This window comes from Echiichthys vipera, assembly GCF_963691815.1.
Source record: "Echiichthys vipera genome assembly, chromosome: 20".
In the NCBI taxonomy this organism is placed as follows: domain Eukaryota; kingdom Metazoa; phylum Chordata; class Actinopteri; order Perciformes; family Trachinidae; genus Echiichthys; species Echiichthys vipera.
In genome coordinates, this window is record NC_139845.1 from 8813594 (window position 1) to 8839942 (window position 26349).

The 26349-nt window shown below is 40.9% G+C and overlaps 1 protein-coding gene across 1 annotated transcript in view; it reads right to left on the minus strand.

Annotated features, from left to right (window-relative positions):
- Nucleotides 1–26349, minus strand: part of LOC310962371 (voltage-dependent calcium channel subunit alpha-2/delta-1-like) — a 92284-nt gene that overhangs the window by 46883 nt on the left and 19052 nt on the right. Inside the window, exons 3-6 of the mRNA XM_083934815.1 lie at nucleotides 24265–24381; nucleotides 9329–9388; nucleotides 4907–4942; nucleotides 4091–4226 (exon numbers count right to left, since the gene is read on the minus strand). Coding sequence (XP_083790941.1) covers nucleotides 4091–4226; nucleotides 4907–4942; nucleotides 9329–9388; nucleotides 24265–24381 — 349 coding nt within the window. The remainder of the gene's footprint in view (nucleotides 1–4090; nucleotides 4227–4906; nucleotides 4943–9328; nucleotides 9389–24264; nucleotides 24382–26349) is intronic.

Consider the following 26349-nt stretch of genomic DNA (forward strand, 5'->3'; position numbering starts at 1 on the left):
TGTCGAGGTCCTAAAGGTGAGAACCAAGAGCAATTACAGCCAGTCAAGCCCTCTTATGTCTCACTTGGATCATGAGGTTGATATGTTTCCACTTGTTGATATCGATTACCCAAAGCAAGAATTAATTCAGCAATGCAGTATGTGACATTACTTTCATTACTGTCTTATTAGTTTTATGGATAGGCACAATAGGATTAGAAGAAATAAACCTTCTCTGGCGACACGCAAGCATGATAGGAAATCCCAATCAGCTGATAAGAACATCCTAGGTAGGCATCCAACTTTTTTGCAAGGACACAGGTCGCAGACATAATGAAATTGAGAGGAGTGAGAAGAAGGAAGAGGGGGTGAGTAGAGAGAGATGGGGATGAAGATACATCAGTGTTTGGCAGCCAGCTCTGCAGACGAAATAGGACGTGAATCAAGTGGCACAAGAGTGCAAAAAGAAAAATCTATTTCCACGCTGTGGGCTTTGCCATTGGGGCTGTGACTTCGATACAAACACGCTCACATACACACTGTCACAGTATCTCAGCACGTCAAGGTGCTTGTGTGTCTCAGGCTGACAGGTGCCACACAGCGTTGATGCAAACGGGCATCAGAGGAGTCTCAGATCTCCTGCCAAGGCCTTGACGCTCTCCCCTCATCTCATCTACACCAATCCACCTAATGAGCGAGAAGACACGCACACGCAGCCATGGGATCCATACAGTAGGTGCATGCGATGTGACACACACACATGCCGACTCTCACACCCCAAGAGCTTCTTTCCCTCTCACTCTCTCAAACACATTGACACACAGAGACAAACCCTGATTCATCTGATGTGTGCATGCAGGCACACACATAAACATGATAATGAATCCCAGTCTGACCACCCACACTGGATCAGCAGGGAGAATAGATTCCAATCAGCAGCACTAATGCGGGGGAGAAAGACAGAAGCACATTTGTCTCCACACAACCCACTATTAATATGCTTAATAAAGTGGAGCGAGGGATGAGCGATGGAGGGAGGAGTTGAGGAGAAGGAAGAGAAGGAAGAAAAGGAAGAAGTGGAAAGTGGTGAGAATGAATAAACATGACAAAATAAGTAGGGAATAAGGTACGGGAAAGGACCTACAAAACAAACCATGCAGAAGAACAGAAGAGGAAGATGAAAGAATGAAAAGGGGTGGGGGTTGCAAAGAAAGTCTACTGCAATTAAAGAAGGAGACAAAGAGGATGACACATCTCTCCTTCAGCATCAGTAAAAGCCACAAGGACGCCAGCCTTGTCTAGACGAAGTCCCCTAATCAAGTTACCAAGTCCTTCCTCCACACAACAAGATAGAAAACAAGGGTGTGTCTATACACACACACACACACACACACACACACACACACACACACACACACACACACACACACACACACACACACACACACACACACACACACACACACACACACACACACACACACACACACACACACACACACACACACACACACACACACACACACACACACACACACACACACACACACACACACACACACACACACACTGTCATGGCAACGCCCACAGGGCAGGCCAGTCAGAGTGGCATCAATGTGGCAGCTCGCTCTAGGAGACAGAGAGGAGGAGAGAGGGAGCACCAACACCAGCCTAGCTTTGCTAACTGGAGCTCCACCCAGACTCCGCCCTCCACCACCTGCCTGAGAAATGGAAGCGGTCGAACAAATCACACACACCCAATAAGCCAGAGTGCTGCAGTAGAGGACATTTAAAATAGTGACTAATAAATGTTAAAAATTTGAGGAAAAAAATAAACAGCCCAAGGATTTCAATTAAAATGAATTACATTTTAATGTATGGCTCGCAATGAATTGAAAAATTGCACAATTCTAATTGTTATAGATGATCTCAAACGAAAAAGCAAGCGAGCAAGAAAGAAAGAAAGAAAGAAAGCAAGCCAGCCTGTTTACAGAGAGAGAGCATTAGACTGATGAGTCAGACTAGGAACAACCCCCTTCTCCAGCATCCCAGCCCACCCCCCTACCCTTTCATCATTATATCTGTTGCTTGTAAAAATAACTGAGTGCATTTGGCCATTTTGAAATGACATGTCTGCACAGTCAGAGGCCTCAAAGGCCCGTCACTCTGCACATTTATAGTCCAACTTATGTGGAGTGACTCTGTGTAAGGAAATTAAAGTCATGTGACCGGGCTCATTGCATTTAGCAAACCCAGTGTGACAATCATTACTGAAATTGATATTGAATGCTCAATCAATACCAAGTAGGCTTTTAGCTCATGCCTGGGTATAGGCAAATTGTTTAACTGTTTTGATGCCTGCTGAGTTTGTGTGTTGTTAAATGTAGCATGTATCAATGATATCATGATAAGCAATGACGCGCCAATGATGTAATGTTGCTATACTAGATTACTTTAAACAGTGTTTCCTTAGATTGATCTAGATTTCATGATTATCTTATCAGGTCACACCACTTCTAATTTATAATTCACTCTTTTGTTGCATCACAAGATTCCCTTCATGGTGTCTCCATTTTCTGAAGGTCTAGAGGATAAGTGTGTTCACTTAAAGAGGATAAGTGTATTTCTTTGGGTGTGTCTGCAATGAAGGCACAATCTATACTGTATGTTTCTGTATGCATCAAGACATATCTGCATCCTTATCTATGTGTGTGTCAGACTGTCCTTGCACTCTAATTAGTGTCCTAGAATAAGAGGCTAACCTAGAGGACATGTTTGTGTGTGTGTGTGTGTGTGTGTGTGTGTGTGTGTGTGTGTGTGTGTGTGTGTGTGTGTGTGTGTGTGTGTGTGTGTGTGTGTGGGCGTGAATAGTCATCCAACCATTAGTCCAAATATGTCAGTTTAACATATTGCTGTTTCCAAAAGGACAAAAAATGCAGTCATTTTTATATTGGTATCAGTATTGTCACAGATAAAAATCACTCCACGATACTGATGTAAAAGCTATTACCTGGTTCCAGCATTCATTTTACAGTAGTGTCTGTTTCACATTTGTAACTGTAAGGATGGAAAACAACTCCAATTATTTAGCTCTTGATGACTTAAATTTGTTTAAAAGAGTTTAGGCAGGCCCCATTGCTGTTACCAGCATTCATTATTATTCCAGATCTAATTACTGTAAGTCAAATCTGGTTTGACTGGTGGCCTGTCCGGTGTATTGTCCTGCTTTATGTCAAGCGCTGGGAGAGGCTCCAGAACGGAGGAATTGACAATTATTCCATGAAGTTATAGCCCTGTATGTGATAAACTTTCAGCCTGTGTGATCAGATTGCCAGCATGGTGAGGTGAGTAGAAAACAGAAGTAATCAAAGAACCATGGTCACCCTCATCCGATCTCCATCAGCAAGTATTAAAAAAGTGCTCTGGACAAGACACCTGAACCCCACGTTTACCAATGATGATGTATGTAAATATGTAGAGTGATACTACACCTCCAGACTGCTAGTCCTGAAATGTGCACGGACACCCACCTGTCACTTAAAGCAGACACATCCTACAATTATGCCGATCTTTAATCCTTAATATAATTGAAATGGGCGAGTTACATAAAAATTCACCCACTGTACAGTTATCCTCAATAGGGTAAATTATCAGTGTGTATGTCAGTGTGTAATAAACACACCAAAAAATTGGGAACGGCTTCATGCAAGTGTAAAGCACCTATAAAGAGACCTATCACTGGCAGAGGCATTGGCGTTCTGTTGAACTGTCCCGAGAGGTCAGTGGGGTTAGTGGTGAACGGGAGGGAAAGGAGCAGCTGGTGACCAGGGCAAAGAGGGGGCTAGAGTGTGGTGGCCATTGGGTTACTGGCATCTGAGCTATATATAGACCAGAATGGCCTAGCGTTGACAGCGCTGGGGGGCTGAGCTCTGTATCATGGGAACGTACTGTAGATACTGGACATAGTGATGAAAGGGATAAAGAGAGACAGAGAGTAGGGCGAGATATGGTGGTTAGAGTATATAACTGTTGAAAATAGAGGGTTGTGTGGATGATATGGGACAGATTTTGCATGTTTCTACAATGCAGGTGTATATGCGTTTCAACTTACAGCCTTCATAAATATCCGTAGGGATGTGGACAGCGGTCGTGTTGTACGAGACAAGTCGTTTGAAGTCAGGGTCTATCTCGAAATCATCTGGAAGATAACGGTTCTTCCTCCCCTTTCCTTCCTCTGTCATATTAAGCTGCACAAAAGGGACAAAACAGCAGAGTCTGGAGTTTTAAAACCATCCTACAAAGAATGTTATGGCTTTCATTTTGGGGTGTGCACTTGGTTTGGAAACATACTGCATATGTGGTTTCTTGTTGCTGTGAATAACAAGGTGTCAATGTTGAGGATTCATTGAAATGTCATTGCTAACAGATAAAGATTTAGAAAGTGAAAGGTTTTAGGCAGCGAAACCTAAACCCATGAATCCAGAGGGATAGAGAAAGAGGGGAGAGGGGTTGTCAGTTTATACAGAGCGACGTTAGTGTGCTGTGGGTGCGTGGTTCTTTCCCACTGGGACAGAGGAGGGAAATTAGATGCTGATCCCTGCTTATGAGAGCAGACAGATGACATCTGAGGCCAGGGGAGCATTCAGTGCCTCACGCATACTCATGTGATTCTCAGTATGGAGCCCAAAACTGGTGCTTATGCATAAAAAAAAAACTAGTTATACAAACTTGCATTATCTTTGCAAAGTATGGTTTTAACACCAATACTCCCTACTCCCTTACACACTTTTCGCTGATTCTTACAGACTATAAATAAAACCTGCCATCTGATGTATTAACATGGTAATACTCTTTGGAAGGCTGAACATGTGTTACTTGTGGTGTTTTATATCACAGAATATCAAAGTAGGGATCATGGTGTACTTACGTCATCTTTGGCATTGTAGTAAACCATTTTGTCTGACTGCAAAAGAGATAGAAAGAGAAACAGGAGCAATGAATCACAGTATACATTTTTGAAAAGTATAATTGCAGGATGAAAAAGGGCAACCCCTCTGGTTTAAATTTTGAATGTTTTACTTCTGACCACAACCAGCATCAGTGCCAAGTGTGGCCAGATGCTATGGTGCACCTCTTACCACACCCAACAGTGATGTCAGTGTATTAATTTTGCCCTGGAGTACACTTTTACATCACTGCAGCAAGGTGAGAAGTTAAAAACAAGATTTCAGCTGCTGTAAAGTACCAACATGTGTCCTTTCTGTTCAAATATCAAATCCCACCTAAGTATTCTCTATCTCCTATTGAGTGCTGCATGAATGATATGTCCTGTGACCCAGAAATGAGTATGTGCACTTTTTGTCCCATTCTCTCAAAGTCAATGGCTTTTTTTTGTAATGGGTTTGTGGTTATAGGCATAACACTCATGAATTGCTTCTTTAAAAAACAAGTGAATACAGTCATGACCATTTCTCATAATGTTCTGTTTGTGTTAAATTGTCCTCTATAAAGTGCTGCAGAACCTAAAACCCCAAAATTAGCATTTTTGTCCTTCCAGTTCCCTCGTGGCTTTTTGGCTAGATGCCTGAAATAAGGTCTGTGGTTAACGTAAGCTTCATTGATTTTCATGTTTTGTCCAATGACAATAAATACATCGCATCACTGAATACCCCCCTCTGGAATTGTTAAGCTTGTACGTGTCCTAATAAAGCCAACTGCCAATAAGTGGCTAAATGAGACTACAGAGTTTGTCAAATGTCATCACGCTGAACATGCGGAATCAGTTGGAAGCTTAGTGGTGGTGAGGTAGTCATGCAACCATACTGTATTTCATTAGCTTATTACCCAAGGCGATTGCGTGTTCATTTGTGAAGATAATCGTGCTGCACAAATACATGTATCATAAACGCTTGTTGACCGCAGAGCTTATTTTCTAATCATAATAATCTAAAGCCAATACAAAAATAAAATCTCATTGGCTTGTTGTCAAGGGAATAAGGGGGGTGCTAACTTCCGAGTTGGGCTACAAAAATACATCATCCCTGCAGCACTCCATACTTGATTTCCCTTGATACTTCCTTGTTAAGAATAAAGGAGACTGGAAGTCCCACTAGAAGCCACATAAAAGTTGCTGCAAAGATCGCATCTAATCTAAAAAGATGAATGAAAATAAAGTAATTAATCATACTTGTTTTATGTTTGAGTTACATCTGCAATTGTGAATATAATCTAAATCTTGTTATGTTATCTTGCAGGACAGCACTGTTTGTTTGACACTGAGTATCAGTGAAGTAAGTGGTGTTTGGCTCTCACACTGCTGGGCTACCTGTCAGTACACAGGGTAGCAGGGCGCTAACAAGCTAGCCTAGCTGCTGACATTAGAGTACCCTGAAGCCACAGAGCTGGTTCATTGACTCCCACCACCTGCCTACCACTTCTGGAGCTGCAAAAAGGATCTGTGACTCCTCCTGTCTCTGCTACCGTTACCTTATTCTAAACTGTTTGCAATTAACACACAATAAGCAATTACATTGTGTAAACTGTGCCAATGACTAGCATCTGCTCCATGTTTTGCTGCTCGGACTGTAAGTGAGTCATATCAAGAGACATGCAAGTTAAACTATATGTGAAAGGACAAAGTGTAAGGCATATACGCTAAAATGTACATGCAAGCAAATCATACAGACTGATAACAGGAGACTTCACATTATGTTTTTTGTCAAATCATGTTACTGTAGACAATGTGCACCTTAAGAGGTGACAATAACACTATGGTCACACCACCACACCCCTCAGGGGTGGCATGCTGGGTGCAAAAACACTTAATGTGTGAGAGATGGAGAAGCATGTAGGGAGGGGAAAGGGATGATGAATAAATAAAGGATGTATCCTATTACTTACTATATGTGGCATGTTGTGGTGGGTGTGATGTGTACTGCCAAATGCACGATCTTCATCTTTTCTGGACGATGTTTGTTAATATACTGCAATCCCGTCTCTGCCAGGTTTAACTGCAGTTCATGTCTACATTTGTAAAAACCTAATGAGTCATTCAATATGCCATCCACTCACTGAAAACGGTTATGGTGCTGCTCTTTCATTTACAGCAGCTGCAAACACTGTTCTGTCAGTAGAGTTGTAAAAGATGACTTGATTCTCTTCTCAAATTAGAGTTAATACATATCGTAAAGTATCACTTAATATTTGTTTTTGACAGTGCCACCTTCAAACCCACTCTTACATAACAATAAGTGAAAAACAGAATGCAGATTACAATAACTAACACAAACAATGTAGTCAAACTGATCTGTTCAGAGAATCTGAATACAGTATTTTAATGACAAGTGTAAATAGGAACAAAGTCATTATCTAACACTGAACAGACACACAGCCATGACAGCTTTCAAGTGTCAGCAGGAAGAGTTGCCCACTATTACAGTATTGGCGAGTTGACAGAGAATGGAGGCATGCGCCTAAACACATATATGCTCAACTTGTTATTTTAAAGTCTGGGTAAAGTAAAGAGGCTTGTTTCAAAACACATCATACATGCTGGAAAATGATTGCTGTCAACATGTAATTCATGTGATACTGAATTATGGACTTTTTATGGAGAATTATAAAGTTTTACACATGTTGAAATCATGGCTCTATTTAAATAAAAAAATGTAAATAAACAATATATAATAAATAAAAAAATATGATTTAACTATGATGTAGTGCAGTGCCACAACTTACCTACAACTCCTAACATAAACTATATAGCTTTTGGTAAACTACATTTAACATACTCTAGTCAGTAACTCAATGAAAACAACCAGGAAAAAAACAAGAGCACCATTGCCTTATCACTAATTAGTTTTATAAATAGTACTTTAAGGAAATTGAACTGAAGACTTTTTTAAGTATTATTTGCTTTCAAATTCTTGTCCAAGTCAAGGTTGCCTCATTATTGGTTATAATAGTGTTTGAAAGGCTGCATTTAATATTGAATACGTGGCTTCACTTTACAAAAGATAGAAAATTCCATATCCAGTGTCAAAAGGATGTGCTGGAAAATAATGGCTAGTGCTTAAGACGGATACACAAAAAGACATTCATGCTCTGTGTTGAAGTGTACACAGTGTGTGAAAGGTACACAGGTTCAATGACAACGATGCTAGAGCTGTGCAGTTATGAGATTTCTCTACTGTACAGGCGACATACCCTGCAAGAATCTTATCGATAATATCTGAAGACACTAAAGGCCTCAGTACAGTTCCACCACTAACATGTTCATACAAAGGACATATCAGTATGAATTCACTGTATTTGTGAAGAGCATTGAGCTATACAACCTACTTCGCCCCTATCTATAGCAAAACTACACGGCTATTGCATGGATGTTAACCAATAAAGCTGGGAAGGACAACACTTCAATGCTCAGAGTATTCTGTCCATATCCACACACATCACTCTCCTATGATTATGCTGAGGAGAATTGATCGGGTATTTCAGAAATCCCAAAAACCCATTAACCAAAAAATAAATTACATTCGCTAGCCAACCATCTGAGGCCAGAGGAATATCAAACTCAGCGAGAAATATAGCAGATAAATGAATCTATTCCCAGAGAGGATATTTGTCAGTGCAACACAGCAGGCAAGATGTTGAATAATGGGAACTTTTAATGGAAAAGAATCATTAAGGATTGGCAAACAACATTGAAGAGTTTCTTAAGTGAATAGGCTACATTAAGAAGTTGAATTCCTTTGAAGTTCTCTCCTCAAAGTATGTACGCACAATATCATTTGTCATTTTGTAAAATGGTTGCGTGAGGCTTTTCGTTTGCAAAGCAGAGGCGGGAAATTTGCAATTTGCATTTATTATGAAAAGGCAGGAGCTAAAACACAACATCACAGGCAGTCAACAGCTAAGACAACTTTATTTATTTCTAGACTAGCATTGTGGAATGGGACATTCACTGGAGCAGCAATTGGGTAAAGTAATTGAATGAGTAAAATAATAATGTGTTCATATTATTAGCTGTACATGCCTTTGTAATGTATTCTTAATACTATGATTAATGGACAATATGGGAGTGAGCTATGCATGTGTATCCTCATCATAAGCATGCCTAGTTGTTTCTGCCTATTATGTTAATGAAGAAATTAAACCTTGTATGAAGTCATTATAGCACTACTGTCATTGTAAATGAGATTTGCCATCCAATTATTGCAATCATATTGGATCATGAATAGCATGCCTCCGACCCTGCTCCTCTTATGGAGTTCACAACACCACTTGATCTCGGTTGTAATGCAGACAGTGTAAATGAACGTATCAGATCAGACTCCAGCCGTTTACTCACATCACTGTCGCTCTGCCACACGTGCTCCATTTGAAACTTTTCTGCTTCTGTTGCCAGCCTCTGAGAGAAGGGACAGGAAGGAGGAGGGAGTAGAAGGAGAGAGAAAAAACACTACGTTAGACCACGTTTAATGTTCTCGGGAAATAAACAGCGTTTTTGGGCGCTAAGGCTACAGTGGTGTCAACGTAATGACAAAAGCTTTGGCCCCAACTTACACTTTTTCCAAGGAGGCATTAGAGATCTTAAAAGCCCATGAGCAAGGCAACTAAAGACATCTCTACACCCGGTGATCTTAAAAAGAAATGCGGTAGAAATAAACAATGAAATAATAGACATGTGAAGTCATGATCTCTAACCCTATGGCAGCTCGAAGAGGGTGCTGCTGACACAAGAACTGTGTGTGCAAGGGAAAATACCCCATTTCCTTACAGCACCTGCATGTATGAATTAATACTAGCTGTGACACAATGTTGAGCTAAAATTAGACACCCCACTATTCCATCTTTTCCCAGATCTGGTCCTAATGACTGGGTTAATGGGTTTATAATGTGCCCAGCTTTTAATCTGTACCTGGTCTAGAAATGCACTGTACTATTAATTTCCCCTGGGAAATATCATATCCTGCCCTTCCTGCTAATGTGTACGCCACTTAGGGTTTCTAGAAACACAGAGGGAGCAGGGACTTGATGGGGGCAAAGCTGTAAATTCATTTATGAAATGAGAGGAGGAGGAGGATGAAATCATTCATTTTTTTTTTTTTTTTTGCAGTGAAATTAAACCAGACAGTTGCGAGAACCCGAGATGCAGAGAAAGTCTGATTTTCAATTACATAGTGGGATATTAGCCGTAGTGTTTGGGAGCAAAAGCCGAACTAAAATGCCCTTTATCATGCTTTCAGGTTTATTTTGGGGTTTCTTGGGGTTTACATGCTTTCAAAGGGATACTTTACCCACGTTTGTGTCATGGCATTGTGGGTATTTTGTTCAAATGAAGAGTGTCTGGCATGTTTTACTCACCAAGGAACGGAGCTTTGGCAGAGTGATAACGAGAAACGACATTTTAGGTAATTCACTTCATTTCGGCAAAACGCTGGTGCGCCGTCCCTCAGAGACAGGCAAAACACTGGTCCTCTGACTCCCCACCCCCATATTTCCATGACACACACTTAGATTGAAAAGGAGAAAAGTTCACTTATGTTCAAAAAACACATCTGTCTGAATAATCCTGTATTAAGCCTCCTCCTGAAACGCTCTCCCTAGTCTGCTCTCATTGGTCAGCATTTACAGGTCTTACGCATCAACACTTGGGGTCTCTGCTCGATTGCCAGGGAATGACTGTATAGGCACTGTAGCAGCATTTTCTACCTATATATAGTGTAGTTGTCACAACTGTACAGAAGTCCCGACGGCTTGTTTAAAGACACAGTAATGATACTTTCACAGTATACAGCACCTCAACCTACTCTTTAATAATAAAAGAACACTTTGTTATGTGGGGCATTTAAACATGACATCAACTCTAAATTTGTGTTTGTTTGCAAAGTTGGGATCACTCATATAAAAGCAAAACATTTTTATACCACCTATATCTCAATCTCACCGCACCCGCACAATAAGACAATTTAGGTTATAGATAATTCATTCATAATTCACTCATCAGAGAAGCAACAGCCTGTTGTTTGAGAAAGTACAAAAGAAAGGAAACACCATCAATCATATATGACTCCAAACATATAGTCTTGCATAAAAGAGACATTTCTACAGCAACAGTACCCCCACGCCCCACCCCCCACCCACTGCCTAATCAATTGGCAACAAGGCAACATTTTGATAATCAAAACCCCCTCCTGCAGATCTGGCTTCAGATCACTCGTTGTGATCACCATGCCGTCCCATAACGCTTGCCGGGGGCTGACACTCTTGTGGTCGGAAACACGGTTACCTCGACAGCCTCTCAGTTGGGTCTCATTAGGGGAGAATGTTTAGCAGTAGCTGTCAGACAGTGGGACCTCGCGGCTAGCAGAGGTGAAAAACAGATATGCGTCTGTGTGGTGGAGGCAGGAAAGTAAAGCTTGACAGCATTTTAAATGCTAAAGATCTTTGTTTGTGTCAGTGTGCAGTAGCACAAATGCATATATCACTTAATAATAATAATAATAATAGGGCTACATTCACATGGCATTTGTGGTATACATCCTCAAACAACGTGTACATGCGTGTATTTGCCTATTAACATAGCCATTAACCTAGTAAAGATGAGATCCTGATCTCTATTGCTCTGTTCTCAGAACTAGCAACTGGTCTTGAACACATCTTTTTGGGATTTATAACATAACGTGTCTTACTGTTTTGTTCTCTCTACCTTTGTTAGAGGACATTAGTGGGCGCGCTGGCTTTCCGGTGATCAATCACAGCCCTCAATCAAGTTGTAATGGGGGACAGATTTGTCTAATATTGTTGAGTCTTCATGTCTAAATGTATGAGGAGCGTTTGAAGGGATGGAGAGAGTGAGAAAGGGGTGAGAAATAAGCTCGAGTCACTTTCTCACATACATACTGTACATGCATAATACACAAATCACCCTCTGCTGTCTTAAAGCATTCTTTGTGTCTGCGATCTAAAAAAATAATAATCTAAAACACTGCTCCTCATGCATTTTGCAAGCAACACACAGCGACGTGCAGGCTTGCCTTTGTAACACACACACACACACACACACACACACACACACACACACACACACACACACACACACACACACACACACACACACACACACACACACACACACACACACACACACACACACACACACACACACACACACACACACACACACACACACACACACACACACACACACACACACACACACACACACACACACACCTGCCATCTCACTGATGTGCAGGGAGGCACGAGAGAGCTGAGGAAACATGAGCATCTGCTGTTGTGACTGGCAGCACTTTAGTCAGATCTATCCTGCTTATCCTGTAGGGAGCCAGGATGAGAGGGTGAGAAAAGAGAGGGGGTAGAGAGAGAGAGAGAGAGAGAGAGAGAGAGAGAGAGAGAGAGAGAGAGAGAGAGAGACAGACATTTGCCCTTACACACACTCACACATGTAGACTAGCACAAGAAAGAAAGGAAGTGTACTGTACAGTAAGAACATTTGGGTTTATAAGTTTACCCCACTCACTACATCCCTGGTCTTTTAGACAGGAAATAGCCCTTAACAACTTTGCAGAGAGTGACTTGTTAGAGACTGGCACTGGTCTCGCTATCCACTGCTGTGCACTGGTTTGACAGCTCATCTCTCCTGCAGCAAACTCTTCCAGCCGAGCATGCTATCTGTGTGCCAGCTGGCTGCAAACAACTCCCAATTACAGCTGTACCTGTCTGCTGTACACACACACACACACACACACACACACACACACACACACACACACACACACACACACACACACACACACACACACACACACACACACACACACACACACACACACACACACACACACACACACACACACACACACACACACACACACACACACACACACACACACACACACACACACACACACACACACACAGACACACACACACAGACACACACACACAGACAGTGTTTTGGCAACATTGTTTTTAGTGGATTTTTTGTCAGCAATCATTTCCCACATCAGTTGCAGTTTCATCACACTGAGCTGTTGTTGATATATCAAGCCACCAAGAGAAGAACGAAAAATCAATTCTAAATTCTAAAGACAAAAAAAAAAAGAAAGACAAAGAAAAAAGACGTATAGTTTTGCACATTGCACTGAGACACGTGTTCTGTAGCACAGCTGCTGCTGTCTATGCCTGAATGAGACTGGATATGACAGAGGGAGAGAGAGAGCAAGGATGAGTGAGACACTTCCGTTGTAAACTCCCTGTGTATTTGCATGTGCTGTACATCTGATAAGTTTCATGTAGGGAAACAGAGATCCAAAACATAAAACAAGAGCCGCAGAGACCCACCCACAGAGAGTGTGTGACAGCTGGGTTGACAAAAGCGTGCGCACACGCACACGCACACGCAGACACGCACACACACACACAGCTTTCCGAGACAGGGACAGAAATATGTTAGCACAGCATTGCATCACAAGCAACAAAAGGTTTCTTTAAAATCCCTATGTTTTTAATGAGCTGGTCAAATGTGCAATATGCTTTGCAGAAGTTTTGTGGAATTGCCAAACCATCTCTTTTCAGCATATCACCCACCTGCTAACTGTGTATGATTTGTTGGCTAAGGCTGCCATTTTTAAATATGTTTCATACTCCTCCGGCATGAGAATGTAGAGCAGGAACGCTGGCACTTTGACTAAAAGCATGACAACGTGAGTTTAACGGCAGATGAAGGTGTTATGATCAAGGGTCTACGATTGACACGTTAAGGAGTCAGCCATTTTGGCAGCCATAGCAGTTAGGACCACAGAGTAATTGAAATGTGACAGCAGCTCTCCTAGCATGACAGCGTTTAATGGCTCAGTATAATATAATAATATACACAAGAAAGAATGAATCCCAGAGAGGGAAGTCAAACAATCTGGCCAGAAAAAGAATGATTTGAATGCAATCACGAAAAAATGAAATAAGACATTGAAGAAGCAAACCTTAATAATAAGTGTATTTATTTATATATATAAATAAATACCCTTATTATTAAGGTTAAGGTTCACACAGAAGATATAAAGTGAATATTTGTGCAAAATAAATCTTATAATTCCACTCTGACAGTCATAATGACTGAACAATATACAATATTAGTTTATGTTTATAATAATTTCATTCAAAAAGTTCTATTTACAGCTATATAGTGTGATATGAAAGAGATGCAGTAGTGTATACGTAATACTTACACACACATTACATAAAATATACCATATATAATGGAAATGGTGATGACAATACCATAACATAAATTAGAATAATCCAAACATACATTCTTATTACTTAAGAATTCAAGTTATTTTTTTCAATGTAAAATAAATGTATGGTGGATTTTCAATTGAAATAAAATAAAATAATCAAGAATTAATATAGTTTCTCTCATTCCGTGTGTTCCATAAATTTTTCCCAATCTCATAATTGATTTTTGAGCTCCAACAGTAACATAGTGCCTTTCAGTCTCCCCCTTCACTAGGCAATTCGACTGTGACTAAAGGAGGTAATATTTCAGTGGCTACTCACAATATTAATCATAAAGATCAGTCTGCAGTAAGCTACAGTAGTTACTCTGAGAGGCCCACTGCAGCCATCAGCATAAATTACCTGGCAATAATGAACATGTGACATGAGTTGAGAATTTATGTTGTTTATTCAGCAATTTTGAGACAATAAATTTCATGAGCGCTTCAATGACAGATATTTTTGGAAACGACATCATTGTGTAAAGAGACCGATTGAGTAATAGACTCTGTTCAGAACGCCACAGGGAATAGAACATAAGTCATTATAGCATATGATGTTCGAATACAAGTGGGGGATTGGACAAGAGTTTTCACTTCATTGTACGCACAACTGAATAAAATAACGTGTGAGTGAGGATCCTCATGAGCGTGTGTGTCAGTGTGTGTGACTGTGTGCCTACGCTGTGATTAGGGCTTTAACAGCAGTGTCTAATGACTCACAGCATGTCATCCAATGTCGTTTTAATAACGCACTCCTCGACAGCGGAGATCAGTGATTCCTCTGTAATTACGCACCACTACATAACACAACACTTAAAAGTGTTCTATTCAAGAGCTCAAGCACTTGCTCTAGTCCTTTTTAAACAATTTAATGATCATGAATGGTACTAGAGAAGCAATTTTGTATTTAATGCATGCATACGGTAGATTATGGGAAATGAGGGTACTCGAATGAAAGTTTTCTTGTGTCGTTTGCACAGTATTGAGTGTAAGAGAGGGTGATGGGTGTGTGTGTGTGTGTGTGGGGGGGGGGTTGATTCATTTCAAGAGTGAGGAATCTGTTTATGATGCCCACGTTGCTTAGCGACCAGGGTGTCATGGTAACCTGCCGCATCAGTAGTCCATGCACTGTGGAGAGAGAGAGAGAGAAAGCTCTTGTGCGATGGCAACGCGAGACCCAAAACATTTGTTCATTATCTTCCCATTGTAGCGCAGGCCCTCTTTCTCCTCGACAGTCAAGACTCGACTGAAATCTGCCTCTCTGTGCCAATGCCAACGGCCCACTCACAATTAAGAGGAGTTGGTTTCCTATCGATGGAGGCGCACACTGAGGGTGATTTAAACCAAAGCAAGAAGCCAAGGTTGGAAAACAACTGTTGTTTTTGTTTCCAAAATGGCCACCAATTGTAGCTTAGACTCTGGTGGGCGGCCAAAAGCCTTTTTGGATCTGCTGCCGAAGCGCTAATGCAAGCCCAAGCCTGAAATAACCCTCACTAATCAATATTCAAATAGCACAGTTCTCAGCTGTCTGTTCTGTAGTTCTGTATTGTCTCTTACCCTTATGATCTCCCCTTCTCTCTTGGGTGGTCACTTTCTTTGGCTCTTACTTTTCCCCAAAAAATGTCTCTTGAAACAAAGAACCTCGTCATCTCTTATTCTTTTTAATCTCTTTCTCTCTTTGATTTTAATTATGACATCCTCTCTGCAGGTCAGACCTCTCTTTTCTGTGCAGGCAGTCTGTCTGGGGAAGCTCTTGGCAGGGCACCATTTCCCCTTAAGCATTTGCATTTGTCAACAAGCATTCCTCAAGGTGGGTACAAAGCATCAGAAGGACTTGCTTGAAGGCACTGGCAGAATAACCTTCCCCTTGTCTCACCAAGTCAGTCATCTCTCTCCAGTTTAAGGCTATCTTGAGACCAGTCATCGGCTAGTGTAATCCTCCTTTGCACTGTAAACACTTTAAGGATTTTATCTTTACAAGGACATGCAAAGATGTGTCACTACTTTTGCAGTCATTTTATAGGGATAGAAAAGCAGTTACATTTCACATGTAAAGTAAATTAAACATTAGTCAGCAGTAGAACCACATTTCAGTCAGGAACACTCTTGTCATAGATTTAACCACACATAAACATACAGTTATGCTTGGTACTGATGGCTCCGCTCTTAATGTACTGCCAAGCATCAATGCAGAAAATCCCCCACGAGTATACAAGAGTGTGCCCAGTGCACTCATTGAGACATATTAAAACTCCAAACCAGAAAGGTGGAGGCTGGGATGGTGTTGTCGCAGAGATTGGTGAGGAGGGATACAGCCTTGTGTGAGGACGGGCTGTGATTGGTGTGAGACTTTTGGAAATAATAATTCTGTGGCTGCTCCTTCCTTCTCTACTACTAAATGTAAAAAAGAGAAAAAAGAGAAAAAGATGAGAAAACGCAGAAAGGTACTGTTGTGTTGCCTATTCGACACATTCACTCGCGATGAATGGTAAAAAAACATGTTGTGTTTCAGCAGTTGAAATGAATCCAGCATGAGGAGAGAGTCCGCTAAAAGCACTCCATACATAATTACTGATACATTAAATTGCTATTGCAGACAAATGATGACCATAAATAGTATCAAAAATGGTGTTTGATTTCCTGGCAATATTTTATAATTATGACAAAAAATTAAATTCAACATTTCTATCAGTGTTCTCACCAGTCGCTCAGTCAATAACCTGTAAAAACTATCTTGAATTGAGACACAGGATTTAGCGCTGATCCCTTTAAGATTTAGAAGAGATTACAATTGTTTGAGTACAAAGGGAGCAATAAGCCTGATCCCTACACCTGTTTGTTGAACAATTCTTTTCCTAGAAGTGCAAAGTGAAAATACCTCAACGTATGGGCTTTTTCTCATACACATTCCCCCTTTTTATGATAAATGAACATATCTGGAGATCTCTACCTGTGCCAGTGTGGGAAGAGAAATGACCTATTCCACAGGCCCCATCAAAGAGGATTGGTTAAGAGGAATGGTTCAATAATTGATGAGAACAGAGTCAGAGGAGTCGGATGTGGCTTGGATATCAGAGAGATCTACTGTCAAGGCAGGTTAAAAAAAGAAGAGCAGGTCAATGTAATGTACAAATAGACTAAAGGTGTCTGAGTGGATGTGCTATGTGTGTGCTCATTCACTATTAATCAACAGGTCACAGGTACATGTAAGCCAAGGATGAATTTAATGATGGAGGCAATTGGAGCATACTACAGTGGAGGAGGAGACACACAAAGAGACAGAAATCGAGTTACTGGAGGGAAACAATGCAGGGCAGCCGCATGGTGAGCATGTTTATCCTTCTATGATTAAGTCAGTCAACAATGGACATTTCAATCACAATGCATTCTGCATACATTTAGTCTTTAAATTATCATGTTTTTCCCTTTTCCAGACAGGATATTCAGACACAACACATGTTTTTAAATGTTATCACTACAGTGGATGGGTGTTACCAGTGGTTTTCAGCCTCATATATATGGGTTACAAGGAGCCTACCAAATTGACTAGTAGTTTCAGAAGGCAAAGGCAAACAAAACTAATGTTACTTGGTTAGGTTGTGGAAAATATTGCCGTTTTGATTAAAAAACTTTAACTTTAAAACGTTTGTCGCATTAGTTAAGAACGGCCTTAAAAAATGTTACATAAGAAAGTAGCCTACTTTAGTAGCCTTAGAAATTTTAAAAGATACTGCATGACTTTAGGTTTCAACAGGACACGAACACCGTCTACCAGGTATACATCCAGTATTTCTTTAACCCATTTACCCCAACCTTCCTCTTTATGTGGAGTTCTGGTCTTTTATTCCCTACCACTGTTGTTCTTCATAATTATTATTATTAATATAATTATTATTATCCTACATCACTGCAGTCAAGCAATTGCTCTGAGCATCTACGCTTTATGTTGATGACAGGTGTAACTGCTGTCTTTAATGAAAGATAATGAACAAGTTTAATGAACCCAGTTTTTGCATTTAGGTAGGAGGTGCAAATGCAATCAGGAAAAACAGACGAAGCAGTAGATATACAGTATCCATAGAGTAGAGTGTGGTTGCTAACATGCACTGTATGGTAAATGGTAAGATATGGTTCAAAATAAACGTGCATGCTGGTTTATTTTTAAGACACTGAAGCATTACAGATATAATGGATAGAATGGCCTAAAGAAGAAAGAGAAGTTGGCGATAGAGAGGACGATAGAACAGAGGGAGGAGATCGAATTTTAAAGCAATTCATTTCCTTACTTTCAGAAGAATTTATCATCAATATTCAAACTGTGCGCACAACCCATCCCCACCCCCCAACTCCACCACACACACACTCACGGACACATAAATCCAAAAAGGAAAGAAATAAGAAAGGACAGAAAGGGAGAAAAGAGGGACACAGGGCAAGGCAAAAATGGGAAAATGTGAATAAGGAGTGACAGAGAATTAGGTTGAAGTTATGGGGAAGGAAGTTAAGAGGGAGTTACTGTTTGAGTAATAAGGACGGAAGGAAAGGGTTGGAGGGAGGAATTAAAGAAGAAAGACACAGAACGGGATACGTAAAATACCATATGTGACAAGAATGGAAAAGAAGAGATGGGAATTTTGGGATAAACAAAGTCTTTAAAAGGCTAAAAAGGCAGGAAAGGTGACTGCCCTCACATGTGAGCATAGGGGTCTCCAGTTGGGCTGCAAGTGGAGCTTGGGTGTCTTTAAAGCGACTAATCTCCAGAGCTGCCTCATCAGTCAGTGCGTTTACATGCACATCAGTAACCCAGAAATGGCCATACCCCAGTTAAGAGAATAATCGGATAATTGTTAAAAAAGTCATAAAAGTTCCCCTCGTATACATGAGCAGGGGTTGAATGGTAAATTGAGTAACTCAACCTCCTGTACAGTAGGTGGCTCTCCGCCAACATACAACTGGACTGAATACGGCTTTTTTTCTGGTTAACCTTTGTCAAAATCACAAACGGCCGACTTTTGGACAGAATTACGACAGAAACGGGTCTTGCTGGTAGTGATGTTACTTGCCGTTGCAAAGTCCTCCCACGGTTTAAAAGGCAACCCCGTATTGTTGTTATTGTTTCACTTTTTTTCGACGCCGTTGCTTCCCTTTTTTTTCTATTTCCAGGTCAAAAGCCACTGCTGCGGAGTGGGGAACATGCGCAGAAACCAAATAATATCTGAGAATTCTGTTTACATGCGCAAATAATCAGGGAACTGAAGTGAGTTCTCTAGGTCTGTTAACCAGGGTATGAGAACCCCGATTTTACCCGGGGTATGGTGTTTACGAAACCGGGATATGCCCTTAACCCAAATATAATCAGGTTTTTAAACTGCATGTAAACCTGAAACTAAGCTACGACAGAAGTTGCCCAGTTGTTGGTGCACTGCGATAGTTTTTCCTGTTGGGAATTCCAGTTTCACTTGACATCCTTTTTTAAAAGACAACTGACACTGAATGCAGAATAATGTGTTGCAACATGAAAGAGGCAAATGCTTTGATCGCCCATGAGTGGCTTTAAAATTAAACTATTTCCCCAGTCAGATCACCAACGCTTTGGGAACATTAACTTCAATTGGCTGAGACAGACTGGTGAGGAGTGATTTTCCAGGGGGGAAGAGAGAGAGAGAGTGAGAGAGAGAGACAGAGAGAGCCCTATACTGTGTACCCTAGGCTCAACCCACAGAAACATTATGTCACAGTGAAGTTAACCTTTGACCTTTTGGATATAAAATGTCATCACTTCATTAATATAATCAATCAATCAATCAATCAATTATACTTTATTCATCCTGAGGGGGAATTCTTATACAAAAAAGGGTATGAAGGGGGTACATCACATGTATCCTGTTAAACGTGAAATGTTGCCATTCCAAGTGTAGGAAACATAATTCCTATAGATAATATATTGTGTAATGGCCAGAATAAAAAAAAAAAAAAAACTGTGACTTTCGTCTCCTGCAGGGGGAATATTGAACCAAAAAGGTTGGGAACCATTGTGCTTGATTATAAACAATGCAGGGCGTTGGTTCACACTTGTTGTGTCATTCTTTTGTTTGATATATTGCATTTCATTGAAGTAAAAAGGATACATTTTCACCTTCCTATTAAGTCCAACTATACATGTTGCTTGTACAGTGCTGTGGCTTTACTTCCTGTTTTGGCTCCTGACTATTCTCAGGAAATGAGCATTTTCCTCTCCCTGATTACCATCATGCTTTTCCTGTACATAACTTTACGCTACTGTGTGTCGTAGGGCTGCAGCAGTCATGCTTGTGTGTGCTTTTTCTACGGCTTGTTTCCATTTGAAACACCTTGCATTAAACAGCTGAAACAGTCTTGAGAAGTTTGATTCTTGTCCTGTACAAAACCCAAGACAATTTTAGACCCACTATGGATGTAAGAATAGACATGATCTGTGACACATTTTGTTTGCTGTGATGAAAGATCTGTCTCCCTCTAAGTAGCCACAGCTGCCAGCATTTGAGTGATTGCATGTCAAGGGAGCACCAATGTCAAGCGCAGCAACTGAATTGAGGTGACAGGATGGGCAGATGTCAGATTGACAGACAGCAAATTCAAGTGGGCCCTTGATTAAGTTAATGACAGCAGCCATCATTCTAATGGGATTGTGTTCCTTGACAATTGCTGAAAAACAAAGATACGTGCACGCACAAACAAACAAGTGTAGCCGGAGTTGCCCTAGCGTAAAGAGAAATGCCACCAGTCAGTGAGGTGGCGTCTATCCTGCTAATTTCAAGCACAACACATCCTGAATTGTCCAGCTGCAGGGTGTGGAAAAAAGTGAGAATTTGGCTGCTTTGCAAGGTTATATTTATCTAGTGACCCCACACAGACTGTTCTTGTATCACATTTGGGGTCTTGACCCCGAGGTTGGGAACCATTTGCCAAGGTGTATGGACTTACCAGCATGGTTAATCAAGACAAACAGATAGCAAAGCAGGAAACCCACAGGTGGTATTAATGACATTAATGCATCCATTTAGGTAAGCCATTTTCAAAATGTATGTAACGCTGGCTAATGCAAATCAGAATGCCTGCTTTGAAAAGGGCCTACAGGCACCTTTTTTTTTTTAGATAGCAGAGATAATATCTTCTGCTTCCCTGCTTAATGGGTCTATTATTCAAATGTTTATTCCTGCAGTGTTCAGCTCGTATCAACGATAAAGATCACAATATCAATGTGATATTTCAGTGGAGGGGCTCGGTTCAGGGATAATGGGTCTGCCACTAGCAGTATCTCATCACAAAATAACCAAAATTCTGTGTAATAGTATATGGAGGTGGCAACTCTTTGCGTGTACCACAGCACCGAACAAGAGAGAGAGAGAGAGAGAGTGCTGCCTGTTGAATTGTGTACTTAAAGGCTGTGATCTTAATGGATGCAGGGGTCTGTAATAGGCTTCTAGTCTTTTGTATGCTGCCTCATGGGAGGTGTGGCTTAGTGCACTCATGGACTTCCTACCACTCTCCCTTTGCTCATCATCATGTCTCTCTCACACACATCAGGCCATTCAATTTCTCTCAGACAGTAGGCTGTAATCTTTTACACAATTGCTCTCTTACATGAGCCTGTGAATATTCTCATTTGTCCAGGTCATCGTTATCCCCTTCATCTTCATCAGTTCATGTATGCAACTGACCAGGCTGGGGCTGGTCTTTTACATGATCACTTCATGCTCTTTGTAATCAGCTATTAGACAGAGAAAAGACAGAGGAATAAAGAAAAGTAGAAGGAGGAGAGGACAATGGTAAACGAGAGAACAAGGACACTTAAAGTGGTAAGCCAAAGGTAGGGATTCTTCCCGAATAGATTGAATCCTGTGCAGAGATATATTAGATTAGTGTAGGTCGGGCCAAGAACATTGCGTATGCTGCAGTCGTCCTTTCCCTCCTTCCATTTCAATGCATGATTCAGCTAAGTGGACACAGCAACTATTTATGGTCCCTTACATAAATTGATGGCCATAAAGCTGGCTCCACTCTACTTCATTATACAGAACACCATCTACAGTAGCTTCCACACCACCATAGGCCACCTTCTTTTCAGAGCTAGTGAGAGCAGGTAGACATACGTATGAGAGGAACAAAGAACATCAGCATATGGTGTTTAGCTTTAAAAAAAAAATTTCCCTGCCTCCCTTGCTGTCTTCACACTTGCAACAAAGAGGTAAAAAACTGCCGTTAACTCAACAGGTGAAATACACAGCAGATGGTGTTATTAAAATGTAAGAACAGAGCCTGTTGTTTAACATCTCTATTCCGCTGCCATCAATTCACTGAGCAGTCATGTTTCTCTCCCAAGGTGCGACACAACGACACTAAAAACTAATTGTCCGTCATCCCCTGGCAGTTATGGGGTGTAAGAAAAACAAAATGCTTGGCTGGATTGATGAGGTAATCAATGAGAATGTAACTATGGCAACAGGCTGTCAGGCTTTAATTGGATATTTCTGGCTCCCGGGGGATGGATTGATCAAGTCCGGGAGCGCTCGGAGATCCTAATTTAGTTGGACCGAATACTGTTGTGTTCAAAGAGCCTGAGAATATTCTCATTTGTCCAGGTCATCGTTATCCCCAAAGCAATTTCAGTCAAAAGTAACTGGACTGGTTATTTGTCTAGGAAGATGTTTCACCTCTCATCCAAGAGGCTTCATCCGTTCATGTACGCAACTGACCAGGCTGGGACTGATCCTCGGACAAATAACCAAGTCCACTTGCTTTTGACTGAAATTGCTTTGGGGATGCTGTGTTCAACGTAAGGAGCAGTTAAAGGTTGTAGAGATCAATTTAGCTCGTCGTCTTTTGTAACTACATGAAAACAAGACAAGAAGGGAGAAAGCGTGTTTATGGCGTGTCCAACTCCACTTGGAGCACAAAGGGTTCCAGTGACATCATCGGCCTTGTGAGAGGTTAAATACCTGGATCTCCACACAAGATAGTTGGACCAGTCCCAGCCTGGTCAGATGCGTACATGAACTGATGAAGCCTCCTGGATGAGGGTGAAACGTCTTCCTAGACAAATAACCAAGTCTAGTTGCTTTTGACTGAAATTGCTTTGGGGTAAAACATAAATTGTTATCCGTCCCTTTAAAAACTCCATTTGACTGCATATGAGCAAATGCACCAATAACCTGTTTAACTGAGGAGGGTGAAGAGGAGGAGAAAAAACACTGTGCTTGACATGTGGAGCTGATCTGATGTTGTCCGAGTCCGCTTATCCATGAAGTCATCCACCCGTTACCCATGAATTAATGATTTTCACTCCACCTATAGGCTATTGCTTTTTAAATGATGTATTGATATGAGTATTTTATGTGCACAGTAATGTCGCTGCTGCAAATATCATAGTTTTTTGTTGGTCAGTGGTGCAATTGCTCTCTGTTGCCTCAAGATAGTAATGTGCATGACCACATCTCATTTTAAGACCAACTGTGGTCACGGTGAAGACAAAGGCTCTCTCAAAGTTAAGACTAAACAGGGACATCTGTAACGCTATTATTTTTTTCAACAGAGCAAAAGGCAATACAATACATCACATCACATACACACACAGTGAAATGTTATAATTCTTTGGCATGTAACAACCCAGACTGCTAATTTTGAATTAAGCTGGAGGATGTCTGCTTCTATCGGATCAGTGCATGGCCTGAAGCAGTGGCTGTGTTCCAGTGTCTGTTCTGACGTGAAATGAGGAGGAGCAGATTGTTTCTGTGTGATTCCTTGGGCTCTGCTAGGATAGATGCTGGAGCAGGTCTCACCAACAGACTAGAATTGCCATTTTATATTAATTTCAAAGTAAAAATCAACAGCTTTTAATGGTCAAGTTGAAAGCAAAGAAGAGGCAATGATAAAACTCCTTCACTCCCCAATGAATCAAGGTTGGCACAAGATCATTTGGTGTTTTCATGGAGATCACACTCACCTTTAGGGCTTGGGAGCGATTAGCAAGCAGTTTCTCTATATTCCCAGAAGCCGTCGCCACCAGTTCCCTTGCATTGTTGGACTCCACGCTGAAGTGCGGTCTGTGTCTATGGTATACCTGAGACAGTCAGATGAGAAGTGCAGGGGTCAGAGATGAACAGAACTTAAAATGATCAAACAGTGTCCTTGATGTCAAGTCTTAATCACTAAGCGGGCTAAAACAAGACAATGTAGTACATTCAAGAATGCCAATTTGAGTAACAGATTCATGAGTTTTAAGGGGTTGTCTGATGCAAACCACTGGGCAGCAGTTCATGGTTGGGGCCTTAACCCCTAGGCCACCAGAAAACCCTATGCAATTACACGTCTTTGATTAGCCCTCAAAGTGGTCGCTTTGTGTTGCGTCAAAAGTTGAGGCAACTTTTTTGCCGGACAATTCTGAGTTCTGAAAACAACATTATGAGTAGCATCATGTGTATTCCTCATACACACGTCTTCCTAATGTTTTCTCAGTCTATCCACATATTTACTATATCTGACGGTAAGAATGCTACTCTGCATCAGTGGTCATCTTCTATTCTTCGTCGGACCAAAGCACAGTGAGTGATTTAAAAAAGGAAGCTACATGTTCCACTGATTAACTTGCAATGTCAGGTTATGTAACAAGACCATTTACTGTGCTATGGAATATGCTCCAGCAAAAGAAATAAGAAACACAAATGCCAAACAACCAATTATTTAGCAGCCTAGAGGGATTTCATTGTCCGACATTCAAACCACAGAACTGAGCCGCATGCGTGTATTTGTCTTCATCCTCCAGGCGTCCGATGGATTTTGCTTTAGTGTAAGAGCAATGTTAAAGAGTAATAACCTACTCCTGACTGAAGCAACAAGGAAGATGTTTTGGGAATTTCTATATTTAATCTAAAGGTTGGAAATGAAAATACCAATGTTATACTGTGAATTTGGGGGGTTTAGTTGAACTGTGTGCCTAAAGTCAACAAACGTTGTCTACCGTTAACATTATTAGAGGGTGTTCCAGTTGTAATTTACATGATGAACTGTGCAGGCAATCTGGTTAATCTGTCTGCCTTTATTATAAACTTGCGAGCTTTATAAGACTCCCTAATAAATCTTGCATGTTGTGTACAGTACCCTACATCTTGTGTACCGGCAAATACCGGCAACCCCAAAAGCAAAAGCTGCTGTTACAGCAACAGTTTGAGGCTTCAGTTACGCAAAATATTGCCAGATGTGCTGTCTGTTGACAAGTTGTGCAACAACATCAAATACAAACATGTTTTGTAATGATATGGGGGATGCTTTAAAGCCGACTGATTATATTCTCAAAGTGGGGAGAAAAAGTGCACTTTGTCAATCAATGTTTTTCTGAAAAGTTTCTTCTCCTTTGACAGATGTAGTCTTGTGTGTGGGTGTGTAGGCAAGGACTATGGTCCTCACTGCGTAGTGATGCTGATCTTATCTGAGCGTGTACATTGAGCTGGCAGATTGAAATGATGCAGCGTTATGTCTAATGAGAAGCTACTATATATAGACTGGAGATGTGTTGTGACAGCTGAGGTCGTGCACGGAGGGTTAATGAGAGGGAGTAAAGTAATGACTTAAAGTAACGACTTAAAGTAGACAAGGTGATTCTCATCAATACAGAACTCTCACAATGGGTTTCATTTGAAGTTGAACTGTTGAACTGAAATTCAATTAGTCAAGATAGGAAAACAGTAGGCCTTTTTTATATCCACAGTGTTTGTGTTTTGACTTGTGTATGTATTTGGTCTCATTGTCTCCAAAAAAGAACATGTTTTTGTTCATGCCCATAAAATATGTACATTTATGGTTCTGTCTCATCATGTTGATAATGTTAATTCTATCGGTGAAAGGTAATTGATCTAACTCGCTAATGTTAGCATTGATTCCCCTGTCAGACGTTACTTTGATTTGTTTTATTCAAACACCTGTTATTACCTGGTCTTTACCTGCTATTTTCAAGTTCCTGCACACTCACTATTCCCACAAGGAATGGGGGTTTAGCTAGTGTTCGCTATCTCTCTTCCTTGTGTCCAGTTAT